Below are 27,425 nucleotides of genomic sequence, written 5' to 3'. Positions count from 1 at the left end.
TAATAAACTTCGTATCAGGCGTTGGCTGCTTTATGCATCGTCACAAGATTCCGATCCCGTGATTGAGTCGAACAACTTAATTTAAAACTTCATTATTTCTCCGTGGCAACCAGCCGTGACAACATTTTAAAAGGGACAGATAGTTTTTTTTTTCTTCACACTTTACTGTCTCTTGCTTGACTCACTCGGCAGAATCCTCGAACCACCGCCAATTTTTCTAACCTCATGCAGTCATGCTTGACCCCTTGCAGCGATCGAGGAATAACTGGCTAAGGTTGTTGATTACTGCAACAATACTGCTTAATTAACAGTTAAACATTTCTTACAAGAACAACGTGACTGACACTTCTAGTAGCTACACACAACCTCAGCCTTGCTACATACTGGTATTCTTCATCGCATAGTACAACTTTTACGGACAAAGCAAAGAGCAAAATAAAATCCATGTACTTGAAGATGATTTTAAGAAGTCTCGAGCTGGAGCTCAGCTTTGTCGTCGCCGGCCGTCGCTCTCCAGCAACGCCGGATCAGCGAATCTTCCCACGTTGCTGCTACTACTTGCTAGCTAGCCAGTACAGCACACGTTTTTGCAAGAAAACCCTTAGGATTTGGTGATTTTGCGGTTAGTTTGATCAGTTAGTGGCGGCCATTTCCACCTTCTTCTTCTCCTTGGCTGGCTCGTCTGATTCCGAGGCGGCGGCCGTGTCGCCGAACAGCTTGCTCATCTCCTCCAGCGTCCGGCCGCGGGTCTCCGGGAGGTAGGTGTAGAAGAACACCCAGGCGAGCGCGGCGATGCCGGAGTAGAGGAAGAAGCTGCCGCCGATGGTGATGGCCTTGGACAGCGACAGGAAGGTCATGGAGATGACGCCGCTGGTGACGCGGTTGGCGGCGACGCCGAGCGAGCAGCCCAGCGCGCGCACCTGGAGCGGGAAGATCTCCGAGCTGTACACCCACGTGATGGGGCCAAGGCCGATGGAGAAGAAGGCGACGTAGGCGAGGGTGGAGGCGATGCTTAGGCCGATGGCCCAAGGTATCTTGGCGTCGGGGTGCTGGCCGACGACGGTGAGCCCGGCGCCGAGGCCGATGAGGGAGAGGATCATCCCGCCCGTGCTGCTCAGCAGCAGCGGCCGCCGCCCGACGCGGTCGAGGAAGAAGGTCGCCACGAGGATGAAGAGCGTCTTGGTGACACCGACGGCGCAGGTGGTGCCGAGGAGGTGTTTGTCGTCGGTGATGCCGGCGCTCTTGAACACGCGCGGGCTGTAGAGCACGACGGAGTCGATGCCCGACGCCTGCTGGAAGAAGTGGATGCCGATGCCCGACAGCAGGATGCGCCGCATGGCCGGGGTCGGGGACAGGATGAGCTCCTTCCACACCCGCTTCTCGTTTCCGCTCCCTCTCTTGGGGACGGTCACCACGTCGCCGTCGAGCTCCTCGGGGATGCCGGCGGCGGCCTTGATGTCGGCCAGGCGCTCCGCGGCCTCCTCCGCCGTGTCGGAGGTCTTCTCCAGCACCACCTTGGCGTCCGCGAGGCGTCCCTTCATGACCAGCCACCGCGGCGACTCCGGCATGCCGAGCACCATGAGCGCGAGCAGCACGGACGGCGCCGCGCCGATGCCGAGCATGATGCGCCACCCGAGGTTCAGCGGCAAGCGGGAGAAAGCATAGTTCGAGACGTACCCGAGCAGGATGCCGAAGTTGATGAACACCTCCGGGAACGACGTCAGGAAGCCACGCGCCGACGCCGGCGACACCTCGGCGGTGTACACCGGCGCGATCATGAGCGCGTAGCCCACGCCGATGCCGGCCACGAAGCGGCCGAACATGAGCATGGCGTAGTTGACGGCGAACCCCATGAGGAACGCCCCCGCGAAGAATATGACGGCGGCGAACACGATGGTGTACCGCCGGCCGATCCAGTCCGACGTCCGCCCCGCCGCGAAGGAGCCGATGAGCGAGTAGAGGTTCAGTATGCCCATGAGAACCTCCACCTTCCCGTCACTGATGTTGAAGTCCTTCTTGATGTACAGCGACGCCCCGCTCATCACCCCGATATCTGCAAGGTCACATGCACATCGCCATGAGCGCCCATGCTGGGGAGAAGCAGCAGCTCGTGCTGTGCTGGGCGGGAAGTGAATGCGCTTTGATTAGTTACCGTAGCCGAGGAGGATGGAGGTCATGGAGGCGAGGATGGCGCAGGCGAAGGCGAACCGGACGTTGCCCTTCTTCTTCGGCGCGACGGCCTCCGGCAGCGCGGCGGAAGCCATCTCCGGTGGTGCAGAGGAGGAGGAGGCTCGCTCTGGGCCGTGTACAGTAGTGGCGGTCGAGAGCTCGCCTTCTGTGTGGCAGAGGAGTCAGTGGAAATCGGCCAGCATTTATAGACGGCGCGAGGCGAGGAGGCAGCAGGGTCGGATCACCTCCGAGCCCTCCGACTACAATCCGAATGGCGTGTGGGCCCATCTTGACAGCCTCTGGTAAGGTGGGCCCAGGTATGACCTGTCCCCGGCCGTTGCATAGCCGCCGGGAATTGGACGTGGTGGCCGACATGTGGGCTCAATAGTTATGGGTCCCATATAACAGTGATCACCTTACTTCATCACCTTTCATTTTAGTTTCATTTCATCAAATCGTACCCTAAATTAGAATGTGTTGACAAATTACATTACTACCGTCATTAACTCTATTCTAATTAGCTCTTTTAGAGTAAGTATTACATTTTATTATAAGAGTATTAGTACTAGTATAACCGCTGGATGAATGGTGAGAAGGGGAAGATATATCTCATATGTTTTAGAAGGTAGTAAGAAGATACTCCATCAATCCGTATCAAAATATAACAACTTCTAGTATTTATAATTTGTCTCAAAATATAATAAGTTATCTACCAATATTCTCTTCTTAACCAATCACAACCCTCCATCATTTAATTTTCCTATCTACCTTTACTTCTACTCCAATCACAACACTTCCCCATTTAATTATACCAACTTTCTTAATAATTATGTCTAATTCTAAAAATATTTATATTCTGTGACGAAGGGAGTAAGTATCTTAACTGAGTGCTGGTATAATAAACAAATTAAACGGAGGGAGTACTTGCTTAGCCACCTCCTGCCTTATAAAATTATCGGTACTACATGATTAAGCTTCCTAGGCCAAGACAAAATAAAGTACTAGTGATTCCTTCGGGTCACTCACACGTCGCTGGACCCCCCCCCCCCCCCCCTTTTTTTTCCGAGAGTAGGTGGATGTGATTATCAACTTCTGGCGCCGATATGGCTGAAATGGGACAACGGCTCTTTTTGACAAGCTGCATTTGGTAATGCAGCAACCATTAACAAATCATAAAGCTCTATCATTGTTTGATCAATCTGCTTGCTTTTTCATAGAGCAAGTACTGCACAATCTTTTTTCTGGGATTAGTGTCCAAGAAGAGTGGAAAAAGTCTCCCCCCAAAAGTGCATACTGCAAAGACTTTTATATGCCCACGCATGGATTAGCAAAAAGCTGAATCTTATCCTTAACCCGTATATACTTGTTACAGTATCTCATAGCACATCTCGACTCTCGAGTGCTGTACCTCACCTTTTTTTTAACGAACTGGCGCTTGAAGTGTGACAATTTTATTGTACTGTACTAATGTATATACATTAGTATATGTATTTGTCTTCTTATAACATGCGGTAGGTCAGTTAAGCACAGTACAAATTGTGAAAGTGTAGTAGTACTAAATTCAGATGCAGCTGAATTTCTTGATGCACACAGCAACAGTACCTGTAATCCTTCATACATTGCTAGCTTCTCATGTCGGCCCTGGAGCTAGATAGATTAGTCAAGAGATTGCAACTTGCAACTACGTTCACATGTTAGATGCCTACTTGACAAGCAATGCTTGATAATTTAAAACCTTAGCCGGGCCATCACTAAAATTTGACCTACTATTTTTTTAATTAAACTGAAACTCTGCCTGCTGATTGAATTCATGCCCAGGCCGGGCAATGCAAGAAGGAAAGGAGAAGACATGTGACAACGGGTATGGAGTGATTAAAATTCTGCTATAATCCACATATAATTAGTAAACTCTTCTATGCTACACAGAAGGGAATTAACAGAGAGTATTATTCTCTTTTCATATCACCGGGGGGGGGGGGGGGGGGAATGTAAGGTCAACTGGGCAAAAACATGCTTGCCGACCAGACAGGGGGGCCTGGGTGTCCTAAGCTTGGACAAGTTCACAAGAGCTCTCAGATTGCGATGGTTGTGGAATGAATGGAGAGATCCTGAGCAAGCCTTGGGTGGGATTGGAAACGCCTTGTGATGGTGTGGATAGGGACCTCTTCGCCGCCTCAACAAAGATAACGGTGGGCAATGGGAATACGACGCGCTTCTGGGACTCCGCATGGATTGACGGCCAAAGACCAAAAGACCTAATGCCGTTGGTCTATGAGATCTCCAAAAATAGGAAGAAATCCCTACGCCAAAGGAAAGAAGACGACTCCTAGGTGCATGACCTGACCCTCGATGCGGATTCATCTATCACAATCAACCTTCTCAATCAGCTAGTCTGCCTGTGGGAGGCGGTATGGAATGTGCACTTAGACAGCGAAGAGCCGGATCAGATTGTTTGGAAATTCACAAGCAGCGGCCACTATACAGCTTCCTCGGCTTATCATGCCCAATGTTTGGGGGCGCCAAACACAAACTTCAACTCCCTAATCTGGAAAGTTTGGGCGTCGGGGAAATGTAAATTTCATGCCTGGCTCATCATTCAAAATAGAGTCTGGACGTCGGACCGACTCGCGACAAGGGGTTGGCGGAATAACGGACATTGCCCCCTATGTCGTTGTGACGCCGAGACGGCCTTGCACCTCGTCGCCATGTGTAGATACACGAAGAGAATCTAGCACCTTATTGCTACATGGGCGGGATATCAGCAGTTGGAACCGGCCCAATGGGAGGAAGCCCGGTCAGTCCATCAGTGGTGGGAGAGCCTAGCTAATACACCCGGCATTCCAAAAAAGGGCCTTCGGTCCCTTATTCTTCTAGTAGTTTGGGAAATTTGGAAGGAGTGAAATCGGCGAATCTTTGATCACAAAGAGATGGCAACAGGTGTTCTCCTAGCAAAAATCAAAGAGGAGGCCAGCTTGTGGACTTTAGATGGGGCTAAAAGATTGCGCGAACTCATCCCGCACTCTGTATAGTGTATAGTCTAAAGATCTTTTTGTTTTACCCCTAGGGGTTGTATTTTCTCCTTCTATTCAATGAAAAAGCATTGCTGTGCTGTTTTTTCCGTTAAAAAAAAATCTCTTTTCAGGGTTTGCTGAGAATGTTTACATAGTTGTAAATCTTGTTTGGAGTACTACTTCTGTTTACTTTTGTAAGGTTTGATCATAGCATTTTGCTTCCGTTTTTATTTTTCTGATGCAGCTCCATCATACATCGATTGCATTATTGAAGTGTGATGAAAATTATAGTTATCATGTGGAGAATTTTCTATCATATATCTTTGAATGATCAAGGAATCATTGAAAATGGGTGTAAAATAGTTGTCCTATGAGCCACTCTCAGCCAGCTTTGGGTCAACTGAACTGAGTGTTTTCAATACGGAAAACCCGCTGGATTTATTAAACCTTGATGCCATGCCCACTATTTTAGGACTTCAGATAGCATGCATGATTTCTTTAGAAAAACAGTTCAACACCTGGAATGGCTTGCTATTCTTCTCGAGATTATGAGCAACTTGGGATATCTGGCAGCAAGACATGACAGGCTGATGAACTGATGACATGTTGCAAACCTAACAAGCAGTACAGTGAAGTTTGTTTGTACTAGTAGACTTACTAAAACTATTACCTGCCCTCGAGGACATATATAAATCTAAATCAAACCATTATTAATTACTGAAATCGAAACAATTTAAAAGTACAGCTGGAGTCGTGTCGTATGAATATAAGCAGATCAGCTCTGCTAAATCTCCTTTCAGTGGCGGTCAATGACCGCAGCAAACGCTTACTGCACGTGTATGTACAATCTGAAGACTCGTTTATCACTTATCACTTCATCAGTCCATTTTTTTTCTACACCAACCATAGAATTGAAGGAGGTGGCATAACTATTTGAAACTTTAATGACTCAGAGCGCAGTAAATTAATTACACCGTTGATGGATCGATCGATCGACTGCTCGATCATCAGATTCGTCAAACTTCCCAGGAGTAGAGGTAACGATCGCTCGTTCCTCCCGGCCTGTACTTGCACGCCACCGGCAATCTCTGTCAGCTGTTCAACCATTTTTATGTGACAGCTAGTTCAAGTACACGAGATTACGAGCTGAACAATTGTAAATTGTGCGGATTTTCGCTTAACTGAATCGGAAACTGCCGTGGAAATCGACTGCTGCCGATGACCCATCATCACACGCAGCAGTGGTCCAGTCCGCCGAGAGCCGGATCAGCTGACAGCAACAAGCAGGCAGGAGCTAGCCAAAAGTGGTCCACTGGCTTGGCTCGCAGTCGCAGCCTCACAGTGCAAATGCGTGCAGAAGCTGGCCTGCATGGATAGCCGCAGCCTGCAGGGTTGCCGTCTCGCGCGAAGACTTTCTTCCCCTTGCCGAGTTGCCTGCAGGAGCTAGCCAAAAAAACCGTCGCGCTCGATCGCCCTCGGCGCTGTGCGCGTTCCCGGTACATGGCCGCCGTTGCTCCAGCGATCAAACGCGACTACTCTGCTACGCTCTCCCGGGGCTCTCGGTGCAGGATGCACACGTCGCCGTCTCCACAGCAAGAGGGGCATTGATTGATTGATCAACTAGGGGGACTCGCTCGTTTTTCTTTTTCTACGAAGGCTTTTGACCGTTCGGCCCGATGGTGATCACGCGCACACTGCCGCGCCCGGCCGGCGTCCCGTACGTCTCGTCTTCCTCCGCCGACCGCGCGCTGCCGTACGCGTCGCGCTGCAGTGGTGAGGTGATACTCTCTCGCGCGCACACGTATATATACACATGTGCCGAGTTTACTTCTAAACTATTTCTTCGAACTTCTAACTTTTTCATCACATTAAAATTTTTCTACACACATAAATTTTTAATTTTTTCATCACATCGTTTCAATTTTACCCAAACTTCTAATTTTAGCTGAGCTAAACACACGCATGGTGGATTGGTGATACGTACGTCGTTTTGATGGGAGAAACGCCAAGAAATCTCTCCCTGTCGCGGCAGATCGGCGAATCAAAACTAGCAGCTCACTGCTGCTGCCGTGTTCTGACTTTCGACCGGGAGATTCAACGGGGGAGGGAGTCGCTGGGTCGACATGCACACAGACGCAACGCACGCCTGACACGCCCGGTGACCCGAGTGACAAGTCTACGGCATGGGCTGTCTGTGCAAGGACTGCATTTCACCACTCAGACTTTGGAGTCGATTGCAACAGAAGTAACCATATATACGCCCATACCGAAATGCTGTATAGTATCTCTACAACAACATACTAATAGAGTAATAGTAAGTATCCCCATTACGCGACAGATACCGTATTGCGTGCATACTGTGACGAAATTGTCGGCAAGCGACAATATATATATACTACTGCATGATCGTGGCTGCAACAACAAGAGTACACGTACGATACGCATGCGGGCAGGCATACGTACAAAAGAAACTGTTGAACTGCTCGACCGGCTTTACTGATGCGTGCATTACGTCGGCTATACAATACAGCATCAAATAGGTCCCATGTTACTTTCATGTGCAAAATTAATTCGTCCGTAGTTTGATTGAGCGAATCTACAACTTGTTTAGAAAAATATCGTTTTCAACTGCTACAGTGGTCTAGCTACGTGTTGTGTTAAGTCAACAAGTCAACCCAAAAGGGCTACTATTAAACGTGTAAACTGATTGATAAGATGATGCGGCTGTGGATGGAACACCGTTGTGATGGACTGATAGCATTGCCATGTACTCAACCATGGAACGAAATGGAAATATTATTTCAGGCCGCAAAAGAAAGCATTTCAATTTTCCTGCTTATTTGGAGCTCAGGTATCCAATAACTTTTTTTTAAAAAAAATAATTTTTTTGTGTATGTTATCAGATGCCGAGTAGATTAATTCTGATGCGGGACTCAGCATATAACCCATTTTTCTCATGTAGCAGTCCTTTTCATCCTCTTTCGCTCTCTGTAAATATGATCTTCTAAGATGCCTGAATATGAAGAAGAACACCGCGGTACTCAAGCCAATCCAACAGTGACACACACCATGTCGTAAGTGTAGTGGCACTAACCAGTAGTCAAGATTCACCGTGGAAAACTGAAGGCATCGGGGTCCCTGAAAGAAACGAGCCAGGGCTAACCCACTGTGTGCTCGAATGGCCAGTCAGGCAATGGGCCAATGACCTCGGGGGCACAGGTCAAAAAAGATGCTCCAATCAAGCTAGTATTGCTATTATTCCCTCTATTATAAAATATGTATGACATAACTATAACTATATTTCATAATATAAGGTGTGCATGCATATATGCAATTGACTAGCATCTCTTCTCCACTATATTATTGTTTTTCTTAACTATGCATATCACTCTCAAATATATAATTTTATTATGTGCACTTATTGTATTTATTAGGATGATTCAAACAATAATATGATAATAATTATTTTTTGATCCTTAAATTAAGAATAATTATGCCTTATATTTTAAAATGCAGATAGTAATACTTTTGGCCTGTCGCTAGGGCAAAGGAGAGAGTACGGCTCAAGCTGGCTTGTTCGCGAGTCAAAGGCACGCGCTGGACAAAATAATACGTTTAGCAGGCCCAATGTTCAGTTGGTTTCCCACTCGATCGAGACCTCGTACTGAACTGCTCAAGGCTCTCAAGCATGGGTGCTTGGATGATCCGAATAATCTTGATTCTGTAAATTTCACAACTACAGATAATACTTTGATAAAAACTATCACAACTCTACAGATTTAGCATCAATTTTATACCATCAAAATATAGATTTAAAATCAGATCATAAAAAAACTACATATTTATGAATTTATCCTTCTAGCTAGGCCGACCTTGCTCCTTCACGTGGCTGCTCACTTCAATACTTGTGGCCGACTTCAAGGACCTGTCTTCCTGAGCCTCTTCGCAAGGGCTTCGTCTTCTTAATCCTCCTGGTCTCCTAGCAATTGTGGAAGAAGCGGAACTTTAGGGTGTTCGATTCCACTCTCTCGTTGGTTTTTGTGGTCCTGAGAGCCCATTCTTCAGGAAGGTCATCCGTGGTCAAGTGCTGGCACCACGGTTTTTAGGGGTATGTTGGGAGTTTAGGGGGGGCTTCGCCTCCCCCTCCCTCATTTTTAGAGTTTTATTTTTTCCTTAGCAGTCTTTTCTTCTTTATTTTCCTTTGACCCCTGACAATAGCCTTCTGGCTGGTTGCGTCGTGTAACTGAAATTTTGTTTTCTTCCAATATATTAACGTGCAATCCTTTTGTATGTTCGCAATAAATAATTATTGAATTTGTCATAAAACTATAGAATTTGTGTTCAAATCCTTAAAATATATGATTTGTGATGATCTAGTTAAAGCATGCGTAGTTTTGTTATTTCTGATTAAGATATGGATTTTACATTGGTTTCCGCTAAACACGTTTTTCAAACTACTAAACAGTATATTTCATGCGGAAACTTTATATAAAAGTTGTTTTAAATATCAAATAAAGTTATTTTTTAAATTAAAAATAATTAAAACTCAATCAATCATTTGCTAATGTCTTTCTTGTTATATATGCTCTTGCTTAATCTTGATTTGCTATGTTCTCGACTGGGGCCTTACTCTTCTTTTCTTTTTGGAGGAAAAGATTGCAAAATACGTTGATCTGCATGTTTGACCAAATTCATATATAAAAATAGAATAACATTTCAAACCCAAAACAAATATACTATAGAACTATATTTTATGGTGGATTAATTTGGTGTTATAGATTATGTTGCTACGTTTTCTTATAAACTTAATCATTCAAAACGTCTTTTAATATGGAACAATATATGGAACGGAGAAAGCAACCGCTTTTACGAAGAACAGATACTATAGCATGAGACAAGCAAGTCACCGTTTGCTCAACCACTGCTTTGTAAATTAGTGATGTGATTGCAAGAGATGAAAAATCGGTCGCATTCCTAATTCACCTGTGATAGTCTGATGCCGAGGGTGTTGAATTTTTCGTCACATCTTGTCCAACAGACGAGTTAAAATGGCTATGCTATCTGAGGACAGATCCGTTCCTTAATAAATCAACGTCTCACTACTAATAATTTATAAGTAACAACATGTTCTAACCAAAACGTGCGAGAGGAAGCTAATAATTGTGGAATACATGGCATAATCTACACATAAGGTTCGTTTCAAGCAATTCAAAATTTAAGTTCGGTTGAAGACAGTGACAAAAACAAGGACCCGAACCCAGAAATGACGGTCAAAATAAATCCTATGTATGAACCGTACAAAATTGACTGCCCAAATGCCAATCAGGGTAGTAAATGAAATCACCACTCACCAGCAAATGAGAAAACCTGAATACCTGATAATGACATGCTCGATCAGTTTGTACTTAACTAGTACGTAGCTTAATTAATACGTCCATTTCAGATCATGAAATTTATATCCTACACGGCTGCGCCAGCGCTAGATGTTAAAGTTGACGTATGTGTGCGACAATTTAGACATCAAACGATACAGTGACGGCCGCAGCTTTAAAATTTAGATGGGATGAAGATTAAAATTTAGATGGGATGAAGATCAGAGATGTTCACTTGATAAGAGCAATCGAACAAAACACGTATCATATTTATAGTTTAATAGCATAGCCGCCTCGACCATTATTTGCGGCGTGCTCGCGCGGCGAAGAGATGGAATAATTTGTTTGACGTTACACCTTGTTATACCTAATTTTGATGGCCTATGACTATTTTAAGGAGGCATGGGAGTCTTAGAAGTGTGGGGCGACACTGGTCGTAGCTAGGTCAATCAATCCACCCTGCCTAATGGGTAGATCCGCCCTTGAAACGGTAACCATATGTGAACAAAGAATTGGTGAAATAATAATGTGTATAGAGTTTGTGTCGGATATGTGTAAATCGGTTATAATTTTAGGGATTGGAGTTGAACTAGGTGTTAGGAATAGTGTAAGAGCCGAACTCTATCCTAGACTCTCTTAAATAGAGGGACGAACCTATTGTAATAGTATGGCAACTTAGCATAGCGAGAGGGAGCGGCTGTTGGCGGTGTAACTTTGATACCCGCACTATAATATGCTGGATCGGGGAGGAGCGCCTGTAATCAGTGTCCGGCTAAGGGTTGTTGTAATTCTGATACGCTGTAATACGCTAGATCGGGGTGAGGAGCGTCTATTAACAAGGGACAATTGCATTCGTGCCCCTACTTTCAACTGCAATTATGATTTTTCCCTTACTTTTTAGGGTTTGCAATTTTACCCCTATTTTTTTGAAAGCGAAGCAACATGTTACCCTTGGTTTGGATGGTCAGTTTGACGGTGTTAAATCAGTGGTGAAATGACATATATACCCTTGTTTGGTATTGCATATTTGCCCTACGTCTCTATATTGAAATGTGTATCTCCCCCTGTTTGGATAAGATGGAGTTTGACATGAAATTTGCCCCCGTTTTGTACTGATATTTGACGAACTTCTAGCAACCTTGATAATATGACAAAGACAAAATGGCACAAATATTCATGCAAAAGAAGCCTCACAAAATGCCACAAAGTAAAAGCAGCATTCGGAATTAATGTTTTCATCAAGAAGCTAAACAAGCATTCCAAATTTGTTGCTGAGCACTAACAGTGCTGCCCTGCTTGCCTTCATCGGCTCGCCACGCGGAGCCGCCGGTGCCTCCTGCAGTCCTGCCTCGCTACGCAGGCTCAAAGGAGTCGCCACCTCCCGTTTCCCTCGCGGAGCCACGCCGCTACCGGTGCTACCTGCTCGCCTTGCAACTGGTTGCTCCGGCGTGCCCGCCTGCTCGCCTCACCTTGCCTGCTTGCCCAACCGCCTTTTCGCCCTGCAGGTTGCAGCTAGCTGCTCCCATTGCCACCGGCTCGCCACGAGGACTTGCCCCGCCGCCGCCCGTTTGCCTCGCCGCACTGGCTTGCTAGAGCCTCCGCCGCTGCCGCCTGTCATGGATTGGGGAATGGGGAATGGATAGGGAACGGTAGAGCTTTAGGTCAGTTCATGCTTCCAAGGGTAAACCGGTAATCTAATATATCAAAAATCATTTTTTTTTCTTTTCATTTCTAATTCTTTACCTCACAATTGTGGGTCCCATATAACTGCCATCCATTCTAGGGGCAAACGGCGATTTCGTTTTAAAAAAATAGGGGTAAAATTGTAAACCCTAAAAAGTGAGGGCAAAATCATAATTACAATTGAAAGTAGGGGTACGAACGCAATTGCCCCTAACAAATATTATGTCTTGATGTCGTTACTGTGTATGGATATTCTATAGTATTTTTTCAGTGTTTGGTTCTTGATATTACTTGCTTGCAATAGAAAGTCTTCGCGTAAAACATATATAAAGAAGTTGCTATTTATCCGAGAAAGGCACTAAGGCCCCATTCATTTTAAATTAATTATAAGGGGATGGATATTATGTTTGGATTATTTGTACCATACTGATTCGAAAAGTTCGATTATTTTTTTTTAAAAAAAATCTAATTTATCCATCCAATCGTCCATTTCAAACCAGCCGTTAGCGAGAATACTAAACGGCCCAGACAAATTCAAGCCCATCAATTGGACGTTCGAAGGTTAAAAGTGGGCCCTTTATTATCTCCAGGCTCTGTATTTGGTAGCCCATATAAAGGAGCTAATCCATTTAGCTAGTTGGGCCAAACGCCCAGAATCCATTATGTTAGCAGGCATGATAATAGTAGATGAATTATGCATCATTTTTTAGCTTTTACAACTTTCTGAACATATGTTCTCTTTATGTTTAAGTGGTTTAAGCCATGCAGTGAATCATGTTCAGACTTTCCATACCTTCAGAAACCATATGCATTTTTTCTGTGAGTACAAGTTGAACGTCAGAAATATACAATTTTTCCGTGGGCTGTGTGCGGGACCGACAGAAAATATACTGACCTACAGGCTTGCTCCAAAGTGTGGTAGTGAGTATATTAGTATATATGTCACACACTTTGGCAGTGCTGTTAAGTTGTTTAGTGAGATCAGGAAACAATAATGCGCACCCTTCTGGTTGACAAAAGTTTCACATAGCTTCGAGCTCTCACAATGGGAAAAAAAAAACATAATCCATTCGAAAGCCCTTTGCAAAAGAATGGTAGGAGGGTTTCTCAGAGAAACCAGACATCACATCTCATCTCCCCTTGGTCATCGGTCAAGATGATTTATTAAGCATCTACTTCGAATGATATCTGATCAATCAATCCCAAATCTTCTCTCCAAGCATATCTCAATCCCTGTTAATGACTGAGAAGCATATGCTGTCCAAGCCGATGGTTCGTAAGTAACCAAGATTATTCCACTGCTTACATGGGTAAAAAAATCATGCGACGCATCCTTCTTCCTTGTCAAGCTGTCATCACATTGTCAATGCAAATCCTCCTAATCAGGAGTAAGAATATTTGGGCTATCATTAATCGCTAGTATACCTTCTTGCAACCGAAAGAGAAGCATGAGCCCTCCAGTTAACTTCTGTCGTTTGTAAGGCCGACAAATGGTATCGTATTAGTCATCATAAGAGGCCATGTTCAAAAACCTCACCAGAGGTGCTCTATAGTCTGTAGTACAGCGTATGATCGCGGTACCATCAGCCAATCACAGAGCAACAGGTTGTGAGCTATTGTTGGTGCATCGTGGCGCCGCCTGTTAGTACTACTCCTACGTAATGTAGCCGTAGGCATGCCCATTACCCTGGCAAAATGGCAGCCCTAGCTATATCTTTGTTGTACACTTGTGATAGAGAGAGATACTAGTGCAGTGTGCACACACATCTATCCCAGCAAAGCCCTCAACTAGTGTAGTACCGTCACAAGCTTCACAAACTTACTCTAATTCACAATGTGTTTTTGATGACCTGCGACGGTTTCTGGCAGTGTACGTACGCTTCGATGATCGATCATATCAGTGCATCTCCCGATCCGATGAAGGCTCAGACACCAAGGAAACCGGCTTGATTCATGTGTCATTGGCGCCGCAGCCGCGGGGGCGTGCTCACCAGCAAAAGTGAAGTCTCGTCGTGGGGCAAAAGCAGGCAAGGGGCAGGCAGGCAGTATAGCTTAGCTCCTGTATAAATCGATCGGCAGCTGAGGGCGGCGAAAGCGTCGTCTCCCAATGGTGGGGGTGGGTCTCCCCGTGCGGCCGGCCGACAGCGCGCACTGCTTGGATAAGGTGCCGGACACAACGGCCGGACGAAAGGCGCGCCGCGGGGCTCGATTCCAGCCCACCACCTGATGATGGATGGATGCAACCTGCAGATGGCGTACGTCACGTCGCTGAGCGCAGCAGCAGGAGATACCGGAGGGTTTGGACTTTGGACTGCACCGCGTGTTCCACGCGGCCCACGCTGGGAGGCAGGGCCCCCCCCCCGCCGGTTGGTGTCGCCCCCGTGCCCTGGTCTCGACACGAGTCGATCGATCGATCGATCGAAGAAAGGCTATAGCTCAACCTCTAGCGCAAGATGCCGGCAGCGCGGATGGGGATTGAGACGGGCGCTCGACAACTTGGCCCCCTCGGATATGCTTTGCTAGGTAGGAGTAGGACGCAGGACGACCACGATATATCTCGGCGACGTCGCTGGCTGCCGGTGGTGCGCGCGCGGGCGCGGAGGCGAAGGCGAAGGCTTTTTCCGCGGGCGCGCTGGGCTGGCTGGCCGCTTTCTGTCGCTTCGTGGCCTTATCTTGCACTCCGTCTTTGCAGGAATGGGCCGCGCGCGCGCGCTCATGATGAGATCGATCGTTTGGCTTTGGTTGGATCAGCGCGGGCGGTGCGTCGCTAGGCGGTTTAGGCTTTAGCCCTGCCGCGCGCACGTTCATGAGCGCTCGTAGCGGTACGTGGTTTTTGTCGATGGATCGGTCGGTTTCATCGTAAATCTGGTGGACGTGGCCGTAGGGGTTGGTTTCTTTCTCGTAAGCTGGGTGGGGGCCGCGGCGCCCGGTCCAGTCGAAAGTCGAAACCGTCAAATCGGCCGAGAGCAGTCGCAATCGGCACACGTCGATCGCTTTCGCGTGCGAGCGTTGTTTCATGCCTCGTCAAGATGACGTCGTCCCGTGTATAGTTGGCCATATGGGTCGCCCGGCACGGCACGGCCCAGGCACGACCGGGCCTGGGCCGAGGTCAGTCGGGCCGGCACGGCACGACAAACATGCCGGCCCGACAAACAAGCCGTGCCAGCCCACGGGCTACAACCACGGCCCCAGTAGCCTCGGGCCGTGCCGGGCTGGCCCGACGGCCCGGCCAGCCCATCGTGCCCGTGCCGGCCCAGGCACGCCCTGGCAAAAAACCCCTTCAAAAGTTCAATTCAACACAACAAATTGACATAACACCTCAAATTCAAGAAATTCACATGTAATTCATCAAATAAGTCAAAGAATCACAAACAATTCATCAAGTCACCAGTTCATCAAATCATGCATATATCAAGTCACAGATTTACAATCACAGATTTACAAACAAATGAACAATTATTCAAGTCACCAATTCATCAAGTCACAGTCTCACAGATTTACAATCAGTTCAAATCAATTCATCAAATGCATACATCAAGTCATCTACTATTTTCCATCAAGTCCATCTCAGAGTCTCAGACAATCAGACTTACAGAAATCACATAATCATAAACAAACCTCAGAAAGTTAGAATATAAAAGGGGTTTATATAAGCTGTGATTGTGCAATGGCTGCCTCGTTAAAAACCTTTATAGGTAAAAACTCACACCTCGTGAGAAAACCCTAGAAAGGAAAAGAGTACAACCCACAGCTAAAATGTTCACATCAATTACAATCATCTAGTTCAAGGGTTTACATCAATTTCATCATCAAGATACATATTCTCATAAGCATTTTGAAGCTCCACATTCTCAGTAGTATGCTGACCTTTTGCATCTGCTAGCTCCCAGTCCTTGATCACTGCTAGAATTTCCACCAGCCTAGGGTTTAGACGCCGCCGACGGTCCTCGATGATCCTGCCAGTTAAGCTAAAAGTAGACTCGGACGATATAGTAGAAATAGGAACAGTCATAACATCTTTAGCTAAGATTGAAAGAACAGGATAAGTTAGTTTGTGTTGTTGCCACCAGCTAAGGATATTGAAGTCATCATCATATTGGTTGACAGTGTCACTGTCAAGATATGCAGACAGTTCAGAAGAATTGAGATTAGCAGTTGAAGAAGCTGCCTGAAGCAAAGCAGTAGCAGATGTCATCCTAAATAATGAACCAGCACCAAGCCCAGCACCTGGACTGACACCAGCATTACCAGCACCAAGCCCAGCACCTGGACTAGCACCTGCATTACCAGCACCAAGCCCAGCACCTAGACTGGCACCTGCATTACCAGAACCAAAAATCTTCCCCCATGCAGTCCTTTTCTTACTAGTGGAAGGGCCTAGAATAGTGGAACTACGCAATCCAACAGAACCAAACTTTCTTTCATACTTAGCAAAAGTATCAGACAATGAAGCCCTAACAGTTGTTAAATAAGCAGAGTAATCATCACCAATGAGTTGAGCCATAATCTGAAGCACTTTACTAAACCCCCTAATCTTGGCCCTAGGGTCCAAGATAAATGCAAATGAATAAAGAATTGGAATTTTAGACCAGTAGTTCATAAACTTAGTTTTCATGGGACCAACAACATTTGCAAGGTTTTGAACATTGCCATATGTGTTTAGATGTCCAGCAATCTTTAAAATGTGATACATGATTAATGGAGATGTTGGATAATAAACACCAGACAAAACAACAGTTGAATCATAAAATTGTTCAAGGAAACACAAAACAGATTCAGCACATGCCCAATGTAAGTCTGTGAGTAATGGATGGCCATTAACAAAAGGATGTTGTGTACTAATAAATACTATGAATGGTTCCCTATGTGGTATGAGATGCTTAAGCATTAGATAAGTTGAATTCCATCTAACATCCATGTCCAAACCAAACATACGAGGACGATAACCCGCAGCAATGCAAACATTTTTATATGTAGCAATACGCTGATTAGATGCATTCAAGAATGAAATGGCAGCTCTAATGTCATTTAGCATGGGCTTGAACTTGTCAAGTCCAGCCTTAACAATCAAATTGATGATATGACATGCACAGCGTTGATGCAAAAATAAATGGGTAATTTGGAACCATGCCATTATAATTTTTCAAAGTTTGAGATATGCCATCGGTATCTCAATGACATGTAGGACCCACACGAGTCAATGACATGTGGGTCAGGATGACATATCTTAAATTTTACAAAATTATAATGGCATGGTTACAATTTTTCCAAAATAAATCACCAACATAACCAGACAGAGCAAGAGTAAGGGTTTCCATAGCTTTAGAATGAGCAAAAGCATTGTCTAATGTAATAGAGAAAACCTTATCAGTAATACCATATTCTTCAGCAACAGCAATCACACGCTCAGCAATATTAGCACCAGTATGTGACTCATCAATGAGCCTAAGACCCAAGACCCTCTTTTCTAATTGCCAATCAGAATTAACAAAGTGAGCTACAACACTCAAATAATCTTCCTTAGCATGACCAGACCATATATCAGATGTCAAAGCAATAGAGCTAGCAGAATTGAGACGATCGATAATAACAGAACGACGATCCTTAAGCATCTTGTAAAAATCTCTGGTAGATCTCTGGTAGTAGTTTGTCTAGAGACAAGAACAAATCTAGGGTTATGAGCAGCCTTAATATAGTTCACAAAAGCAGGAGATTGACCAAAACTGATTGGAAGATCCTCTCTAGCAATCAATCTACACAATTCAAACCTAGCAACTTCAGGACTATATTCCCATGGAATAACAGAACCATCTGCACTAAATCTAAGCATGGACTGAGGCAAAGCATTAGACCCAAGCTTTCTAGGTTTGCATGACTTAATATGCCTAAGCAAATGTCCAGTGCCAGCAGAAGAACGAGCACTCAAAGTTTTATGATAGTAATTGCATTTAGCAGAGACTTGAACCCTATTTCCAATGGTCGTTTCATAAAGTTCCTCAAAGTCATCCCATACCTTGGAGGTTTTGGTCTTCTTGTTGGTACAAGTCGCACTAGAGCCAGTCGGCATCCCATTGCCACTGTCGTCGACCGGCGGGTCGTCATCATCGACATTCACATGGATCGGGATGTCGGAGGTATTGCCGAACACCTCCACACGATCCTCCTCCACATCATCATCGTCATCACTGTGCATCCCCATAGTCCTCAACTCGTAGTTGACGGAGGTAGGATTGTCGTCCATCGCAGGCACTCCGGTCCCTCAACGGCGGCTGCCGCTAAGCAATGGGCTTGCAACCTGCAAGCAGCCAAGAACACTCAAGGTTAGGGCTGGAAATGGAGAAAAAAAAAGAAAAACAATGGGTTCCATGCTTGTACCTACGCAGCCGGAGCACCGGAGTTGCCGTTGAAGATGATAGGCTCATGGATCTACGAGAAGACCAAGGGATCTGGCGAAGAAGAACAAAAGGGAAAGAGACGAAGAGGAAGGCTGGATCTGGAAGAGTGGAAGGACGATGACTCAGGCGACCATGCGTGGCCGGTGGCCCTCATCCTCATGCGCCCCTCATGCGAGTCAGGCGAGGCATCGATCGGAGACGAAGAGGAAGGCTGGATCTGGAAGAGTGGAAGGGATGCGACTCGGTGAGTCTCACCGGTGCGCGCCTGAGGCCCTGAGCGAGTGAGCGGCAGATGCGGAGCGGCGGACGGTGGAGGAGGAGATCTGGTGGGCGGTGGAACGGCGAAGGCGGATCGGCGGAGGCGGTTGAGCGGTGGCGGCTAGGGTTAGGGTTAGGCGGAGAGGCGGAGAGCGAGAGCCGAGAGGGGACTGGGAATGGGAGGGGCAGCGCTCGCTGGCTTATATATGCGGGCGCACGCGGCGCGGCCTAGCTGTCTGTTCGGCTGGGCCATGCTCGTGCCTACCGTTGGTACGGGCCGTGGTCGTGCCGACCGTTGGGCCGTGCCGTGTCGGGCCGGCCCATCGTGCCGACCTCGGTCCGTGCCGTGACGGGCTGGCCCACCGTGCCCAGCCATAGGCCTAGGCACGGCCCAACAGTCGTGCCGGGCCAGCACGGGCCCGACTGCTACCGGGCCGTGCCGTGCTTGGGCCGGGCCAAATTCCCGTGCCGTGGGCCGGGCCATCAGGCCTTGGGCCATATGGCCAACTATAGTCCCATGCTAAGGCGCCCTTTATGGTTTTCGGCATTTTCCGACTCGTTTTGTTGGAGAGAAAATGTTCTATCACTCTTGACAAAATGTTTCATCGATTGGATAAAAGTTTTAATAGATGCAACACTCGAAAACTACTCCAATAAAAACATAATGAAACATCCAAACACAACCAAGTGCAACAAAAGCAAATTATGGATTGAAACATCGTCAAGCTCTAGAAAAAAAAACAAAACTAACTCTACCTTCTTCTACCCAGCCATCTCTCGAAACTCACGTACATTCCTCGTCGATGAGCTTCTCGACTGTAGCTAGTTGTTGCATCACTTTGACCTCCTTTATCCCTCCGAATCTCCTCTCATTGATGGCGGTGCCGGTGGCCAGGATTTGCCGCCTCCATTCTCTCCGCGTCGCCCTGCTGCCGTCGCCGCCGCCACCACCGTGGCTGCCGGTGATGATGACTCCACCATCTCTTCTCGCCGCCATTGTCATGGTCGCCGGTGACCAAGTCTGGCACCTCCGTCCTCTCCCCGTCACCCTGCCACCGCCACTGCTATGGCCGTCGGTGATGATTGCTCCGCCATGTCATCTCGTCATCGCTGCTATGGTCGACGGCAACAATGGCTAGCTCCGTTCGTGTGTTCTCTACCATTGAAGAAAATGTGAGAACAGGATGAGAGGATAGGATGGGCAATACTTAAATCGATAGTGGATCTCGCCTTAATTAAGTGTCGTCTGACGTTTCATCTCCTCTCAAACGTTCGGGTACAAGCATTTCCGTGATGATGCACATTCATCAGTCCAATTGACCGCATGAATTAATTTCATATGATGGACAGTTGGACATCCGATCATCGGCAAATTATCGGAAAGTATTTAGTAACTTGGCAAGAATTGTTCAATGTTTTACCATTCGATAAAATAAATATTTCAATGAGATGTAGAGCATGTTTGGTAGGACTCCAACTCCTAAATTTAACATCAGGAGTTGGGTCTGGAGTGGACTTGCGGAGCTACCTAAACCCAACTCCATCTATCTACTTTATTTTATGAGAGCACTCCAACCAGCTCCACTCCCATTTTTAGTGAAGTTGAAACTGTTTGGTTGGACTTCATATCATGGTGAGGTGGAGCTGGAGCTAGAGCATGCCAAAACAGGGTCGTAACAGTTATAAAAAATTAATTGCAACACCAATAACCAACATGTGAAATATATAAAAGAAAACTAGCTATACAGTCGTTGATAGAAAAAATTAGCATTATGATCAAATTATAGCAACTTAAAGCCAAATTTGGTCGAGCCTTTCCCGCGAAGGCCTGTCTGGACACCGTTGTGTAGCTGGTCATACTGTACAATGAACCACAGTCAGATCGCGGTTGTCCGGACAGTCGGACCGGCAGCACAAAGTCCAATTAGAGTTTTGTTGTGTTTTTTTCTTTGGTCCCGGGATTTCCTTGATTATAAAGCTTCATAAAATATAGGGGGCCCAAGGCCGATTGAAACAACAATCAATCAATTATCAAAATCAATCTAGTACCTCTATCATTTGTATTATACACCTCCCTCCCTATTGCTATCTATCTCCAAGTCTATTCACCACTCAATCCCTCAATTGCTTGTCATTCTTGTTTCTACAGCGATAGAGGACATCCTAGTTGGCATGTCGAGCTTAGGACAAACCGCTGCGTGTTACCCTGACAGGGCCCCTTCTAGGTGTTCGTTCGGTGGCATCTGCTCTCTCCTATGGCAACACGTGTCCGATGCCGTTGCGAGTTGTATATAACATGCTCAAGGTGTGGTGGCACTATTCGGTGCCAACAACAACAAAAAAAATATATATTGCTGAGTACCTTCAAGATGGTGGCCGGAGGGCACGAGATACGCCTTTAATGAAGCAGTTCACATCATATGCAAGTGTAGCATTCAGTCGAATAGAATTGCACTCGAACACAATAAAGTGCAATGTAGATAAACAACGGATCGCAACAAAAATTACCCAACTCCAACAAGAGCTACCATATGTTTTCTTCCTCTGCTCCATGATCGGCTTTGCCTTCTTCCTTGCTCCTTTGACTAGATTTGGGCTTCCCATGCCCATAGAGCCGAAGCGTGTGCTAGAGGCATACTTGAGGTCGAGCATGGTATTGTCCGGGTCCATGCACACGGGGCTTCACCTTGGCCCCGAGCCAACAGTTGACATGGTCTGAGTTGAAAAGCAATGTGAAAGTAGATGAAGCATGTATGCTTCATCAAAGCGCTCCAGGCATACGGTCACTTCTTAGGACAGCATGCAGAGGGAGGCTATTGGCCGAGGCAGCTGGTGGGGCAACCGATTTTTTCTATTTGGCTCGGATACCTAGTGGAGAGCATTCTTGTAATTTGATCGACACTATAGTACAAGATAGTGATAGAAATTTGAGAGATCCCGAGGAAAATAATTAGGTTTCCATCTAGCATAAACAATATAATGATGATTCTAGTAAACTAAAACTACCTTTGTTTAAGCTACTTGGATTTCTTTTCCTTTTCTTTAACAAAACAAGATTTAGTTACGATTGAAAATAATTTTCTTTATCTTCTTCCATAGATCCTTTACTCATATTTTTAAAATTGGATACTTAATACAATGCAAAATTATGCTTCCTGACTCTTGTACTCATAATCCAAATCCGATTTATTTTAAGGATGCAATTTCCATTAGTCTTTGAATACAGACTTCTACAATTATCTTATCAATCAGCCGTGCAACGTAGCCAGGTGCATGCAAATTATGCTGGACTTGGTAGCTACACAACAAAAAAAAAGTGTGCAATCAAGCTAGAATACATGTGTAGAACTATAACAGCGCAAAGTGCTATATACCAGCTTCGGAGTCTAGAGTGCCGGACTTATTTGGACCACTCACACTCACACTTGAGACGGATATGGCTATCGGGTGACAAAATCGATAACCATCTTCCCTTGCCACCTTCTCTTGCTGTCGACATACATCCAAGTCATGATCCCACACCTGCACCACTATTAGTGGTGGAGCCGCCATGGTCCTCTTCCCAAAAGCTCGGGAGGTGGTTCCACCGTTGACTACTATCACTTCCCTACAGTCCACTCATCACAATCTACATCAATTTGCTTAAAACCCTAACTTCTCTGTTGTGCACTGCTAAAAGACAACCTCTTCCCATATTAATTATATTTATTTACTAGAAACTATAAATATTTTATTAATTAAACCATCAAAATGAAGTGCATAGCCTTCCTTTTCCTCATATACTTGATTTTGTATTGCAGTAAATAGTTTCAAGCGCCTAATTTTCGTACTTTTGAATAGAATATTAAATCATTCATATTCATTTTAGTTCTCAGTAAAATTTCCAATGGATCAAACTAATTAAGAATTATGCAGTGGCAAACTAGAGAACTCGATCACAGCATAGTGGATATATCACAATGATGCACCAGTGACTGATCAAACTGGCATGTTTGCAAATATGAACTTAATCTGGAGTTGAAATTTCAAATTTCAAAGCTTCTGTTTGAAATTTAATTAATACTCACTCCAGTCCCCCCCCCCCCCCGGGCACACACCCCCCCCCCCTTTGTTTTGCCTGTAATTACGATATTGACACAATCTCCAATTCAGTTGTTCGATTACTGTTTTTTTCTTATTGTATGTTTACAAAGAATTAATAACATAACCAAATGAAAGAATTTTCACAAATTAATCTACTAATTAATGTCATTTAAAACATCATCTTTCTTAAATAGAAGAAACATCTTAGCATGATGCATGCATGTTTGCCACGCTTGCCAGCTAGCCATAATACCACACTATATTTTCACAGACCTTCACAATCAATAAATAATATATATGTGCACCAAACACCCATTTGGTCGAGTGACGAAAATGACGAACAAACTAGCTAGGCTATTAAAATTAACTTCCAAAATTCAAATTTTCTGAAACAAGCATGCCCAATAGTTGGTCGAGTGACGAAAATGACGAACAAACTATCTAGGCTATCATAAGGGTAAGGATTGAGATTGCCCATGTGGAGTTACTGAAAAGCTAATGACACTATGCATTGTGTTTTTTTAAGTAAAATGCATGAGATTATTGTGTGGAATGCAGTTAATATTCTCTTGTTAGAAAAGGCAAGTTAACTATTTGGAACTTCATCTCGAAAGTCGAAATGCATGTGCCTCCTTCCCATCTACTACTCCCCATCTACATCTCGGAGTAACTAAGATTATCGCCGAGTAGTACATGCATATACAGTACTCTTCGCATCAAGAATCAGGACTACATACTAATTAACACTAAATTCTGAAGCAGGACACAAAATGATATGAACACACATCTGATCTTTTTTAAGCGAACTACTAATATTAATACATTACTAGCTAGCTGGCCAGGTTTTGCCATTAATCACTTTATGTACATAATTAAACACACACACTTAGAGCTGACCATATCAGTTCGATCGATCACCATACAGCTTAATTAACACTATGACTAACTAAATTCCCCGCACATGCCATCATCAACTTGATCTTCGTTAGATCAATCCATACAGGCTGAACCACTCAACCACACTGTTATCAGCGTAGCCGCCGTACTCCGGGACATACACCAGGTCATCGTCTCCGAGGTGATCTCCGCCGCCGAAGCTCGGCGGCTGGCAGGTACCCGTCGAGAACGACGAGCTCGGGCTCCCGGCGACGCAGGCGCCGCTGCCGCCTAAGCCCATGATGTCTCCGCCTTCTCCGGAGGCCGTGTGGCTCCCCGCCGCTGATCTGAGCCGCCTCACTTCCTCCTCGGCGACCACCAGCCTCTCCTTCAGCCTCAGCACCTGCATGCCGCCATGGATGGATCAGAGGAATTGAGGCAGCAATAAGTATACATGTGTGTACATGCAAGGACGGACGATGTGTTGTTACCTCGTTCTCGAGGTGGCATTTGTGGAGGATGGCGGCGTCGTGGGCGTGCTTGAGCTTGGAGAACTCCTCCTCGAGCAGCTTGCTCTTGTGGCGGGCGCGGCGGTTCTGGAACCAGACGGCCACCTGCTTGGGGTCGAGCCCGAGCTCGGAGGCAAGGTGCACCTTCCGCCCGGTCTCCAGCTTCCGCTCCTCCCGGAAGCTCAGCTCCAGCATCTCCACCTGCTCGTCGCTCAGCCGCCGCTTCTTCGGGTCCCCTCCGTCCACCTCGCCACCACCGCCGCCGCCGCCAACGCACCTCGCCCCACGCCTCCTCCTCCTCCGCGCTCTCGGCCTCTCGCCCTGCACCTCACCTGAAAAAAAGATCGATCGATCGTGGCAGCATGATCAGTACACAGTTGACACTTGCCATGAGATGGAGAGGCAAGAAAATGGCGGGAGCTAGCAAGCAAAAGCTAAGTAGCACGAACCGCTGGCTGCTAGGAGGGAGGCGTCCACGTAGGAGGCAAACATCTGCTGCTGCTGCTGCTTCTCGCCGTATCGGTCCATGCCGTCTCGCACACTAGCTCGATCAGCTCAGCTCAGTTCAGCCTTTCTCTCTCTCTCTCTCTCTCTCTCTCTCTCTCTCTCTCTCTCTCTCTCTCTCTCTCTCTCTTGTCAAGCGTGAGGTGAGGACAGGAGGGAGAGAGGAAACTGAACTGAACTGGATTGTCTCTGGATGGAGAAGAGGACCACGCACCACCACCACCACAGCCACTGCAAAGGCACACACCAGTTGATGTTTAAGTAAGGCCGGGTGCGTGTCTCGAGAGAGAGACCTACGAGTAATATATATAGATAGGAGCGGTACACACGCAGCCGCTGCTGTGTGCATGCCTCCCCCGTTTGTTGCTTTCTCATCCAGATCGATCACCCAAAAGCTAGCAACGACTCACGATCAAATTCTGATCCATCGATCGCTAAAAAAGACGTTATGTTCATTGCTGAACGTAGTATATAACGCAAGGCCAGTTGATGACTGGGCATTGCTGTTTATCTGGTTGTGATCATGAGCACTAGTGCTGCTAGTGTTACCGTAGTCATGCCGACCGACAAAAAGTTAGCTTGTTATCCCCTTGGAATGGATACTCTGTCTGACACTGTCACACGCACACTTACTTTGGTGAAGTAGGGGCCGGATGGGTGCACGCATGAATGCATGTGTCAGTGCATAATTTTGGGATTAGTGGGGGTAGAGAATGCACGACGATCTAGGCCAGCAAGAGCACAGCACAAAGAGCGGCCGGCCGGCTCGACAAGGTGGCACTTGCCCCTGGAAAGGGCTCTCGCTTTCTTTGAAAAGATCGGGGAGAGGAGGAGCTTTGGCTATAGCTAGATGAGATTCTCGCCTGAGTCGGTAGCATGTTAATTGTTCGATCCATGGCTGACTGTACTAGTACTACCACTAGCTAACTAGCCAACTATTTATCCTCTTTTGAATTGTACTACCTCCGTCCCATATTACTTGTCTTTTTGAATTTTTGTTTGTCACTGTTTGATCATTCGTCTTATTCAAAAAATTTTAGAATTATTATTTATTTTATTTATCATTTGCTTTATTATCAAAAGTACTTTACATATGACTTATCTTTTTTTTATATTTACACTAATTTTTCAAATAAAACGAATGGTCAAACTTTACAAATAAAAAGTAAAAAACATCACCTATTATGCGACGGAGAGAGTAGAAAGCTTGCTGCTCCATCGATAATCGGATCTAGTACCATCGCATATAAGCACTATTGTTTTGAGAGAGGAGTAGAGAGAGAGAGGGAGAGAGAGAACTGCTGAATTATCTGAGTTCGAGCACGTACATACGCAGCTTTGATCTGAAACATCTGTTCAGAAAATCATACCGTACGTGCACTCATAATAACCATACGATGCGGTGCGTGCACTGTATCTGAATTTCGAATTTTCGATCGATCAGCAGTCTGCACGTACGGTTTACCGCGTCGTCGTGTGTGGTGTAGCACACTGCAGATATAAGGAATATCCGGAGCGATCATGTGTGTCATACGATGATCCGATCCTATGCGCCGAGAACCAGAAGAAGGCAGATACAAAACCGTGTACTGGATCAGTCAGAATGTAGGCACACAAGTAAAGATAGCTGCCATGCAATGCATGCAGAGAGATGGGATGAGATGGTCCTGGATAGGGGTTCGGATCGTGCGTCTTCCAGGTAGCCGGAAAGAAAGCAACAGAGCTAGTCCGCGCAAGTGTGTATGCGAGAGGAAAGGAAGCGTCAGGTAGCGCGAGAGGAGGGCCGGGGGCGTTGGTGGTGGCGCGCGCGTCGCTGTGGGTGTGGGTGTGGGGAGTAGCTAGCCCGGGAGACAAGGGGAGGAGGCACATGGGCTGCACCCGCGCGCGTCCCCCGTCCCCGCGGGGGCGCGCACACGCGTCGAGCGGCGCGGGGCTTCACAACCGCGGGACCGCATGCCCCTTCGCGCCGTGACGTGTCGCCCGCACCGGCACCGCCCCCCCGGGCGCCTCTCCCACACACCACCCGCGGATCGCGAGGCGACGAAGAAGAATTACCACCGCGCGCGCTCGGGTCTCGGCTCGATCGATCTCGCGGCTCGACCACCACACGCGCACGCAGCGCCTCCGCTCCGGGGTGGGATTCCGAAGGCGCCACCTGCGCTCTGCTATAGCTAACGAAAACGGTCGGAGAACTCCCAAACTAACCGATAATCTTTTTTTCGTACGTGTAAATAATATGTTTCCGACCATTTCCAATTTCTTTTCTTAAACACAATAAAAAACATGAGTTCATAATGTGTGCGTACTCAGCTATATATAAATACACACGCACAGACACTATTCCCATGAGCACCTTCAAAAGAGTGGAGTGATATATCTAAAGATTGATGACGATATCAATATGGATGCATCGTTGTCGATTAATATGTCATCTACCACTGGAAAATTAGCCATAAATATGACGATTGTTTCTAATTCTAACCATATATTAAAGTTATGTTTTTTTCAATTTCTTTCAACGTTGTATCAGTGTCACTACTAAATGTTTAAATTGATAAATATGGT

General features: G+C 46.2%; 2 protein-coding genes across 2 annotated transcripts; both read right to left on the bottom strand.

Annotated features, from left to right (window-relative positions):
* Positions 1-282: 282 nt before the first annotated feature.
* On the bottom strand, positions 283-2,344 carry LOC4343728 (polyol transporter 5). The gene is made up of 2 exons (XM_015791625.2): positions 2,153-2,344; positions 283-2,053 (listed from the first exon to the last, which is right to left on the bottom strand). The coding sequence occupies exons 1-2, from the start codon at positions 2,262-2,264 to the stop codon at positions 633-635; spliced, it is 1,533 nt and encodes a 510-aa protein (XP_015647111.1). The 5' UTR covers positions 2,265-2,344; the 3' UTR covers positions 283-632.
* Positions 2,345-23,742: 21,398 nt separating this feature from the next.
* Positions 23,743-25,086, bottom strand: LOC4343726 (homeobox-leucine zipper protein HOX14-like). Its single transcript, NM_001422247.1, is given in 3 exon segments — positions 23,743-24,250; positions 24,339-24,688; positions 24,806-25,086. Coding segments are annotated over 3 exon segments (723 nt in total). The 5' UTR covers positions 24,885-25,086; the 3' UTR covers positions 23,743-23,956.
* Positions 25,087-27,425: the final 2,339 nt, after the last annotated feature.

Source organism: Oryza sativa, chromosome 7 (assembly GCF_034140825.1).
Source record: "Oryza sativa Japonica Group chromosome 7, ASM3414082v1".
NCBI classification, from domain to species: Eukaryota; Viridiplantae; Streptophyta; class Magnoliopsida; order Poales; family Poaceae; genus Oryza; species Oryza sativa.
Note: the sequence above shows the minus strand (reverse complement) of the source record. Positions and strands in the feature narration are given on the sequence as shown.

What these genes read in the sequence shown, in the direction of transcription:
- LOC4343728 (XM_015791625.2), bottom strand. Translation starts at nt 2,264, where the DNA reads ATGGCTTCCGCCGCGCTGCCGGAGGCCGTCGCGCCGAAGAAGAAGGGC. An exon ending in CTCCATCCTCCTCGGCTACG is followed by an intron (nt 2,054 to 2,152) that starts GTAACTAATCAA and finishes GTGACCTTGCAG; the next exon opens with ATATCGGGGTGATGAGCGGG.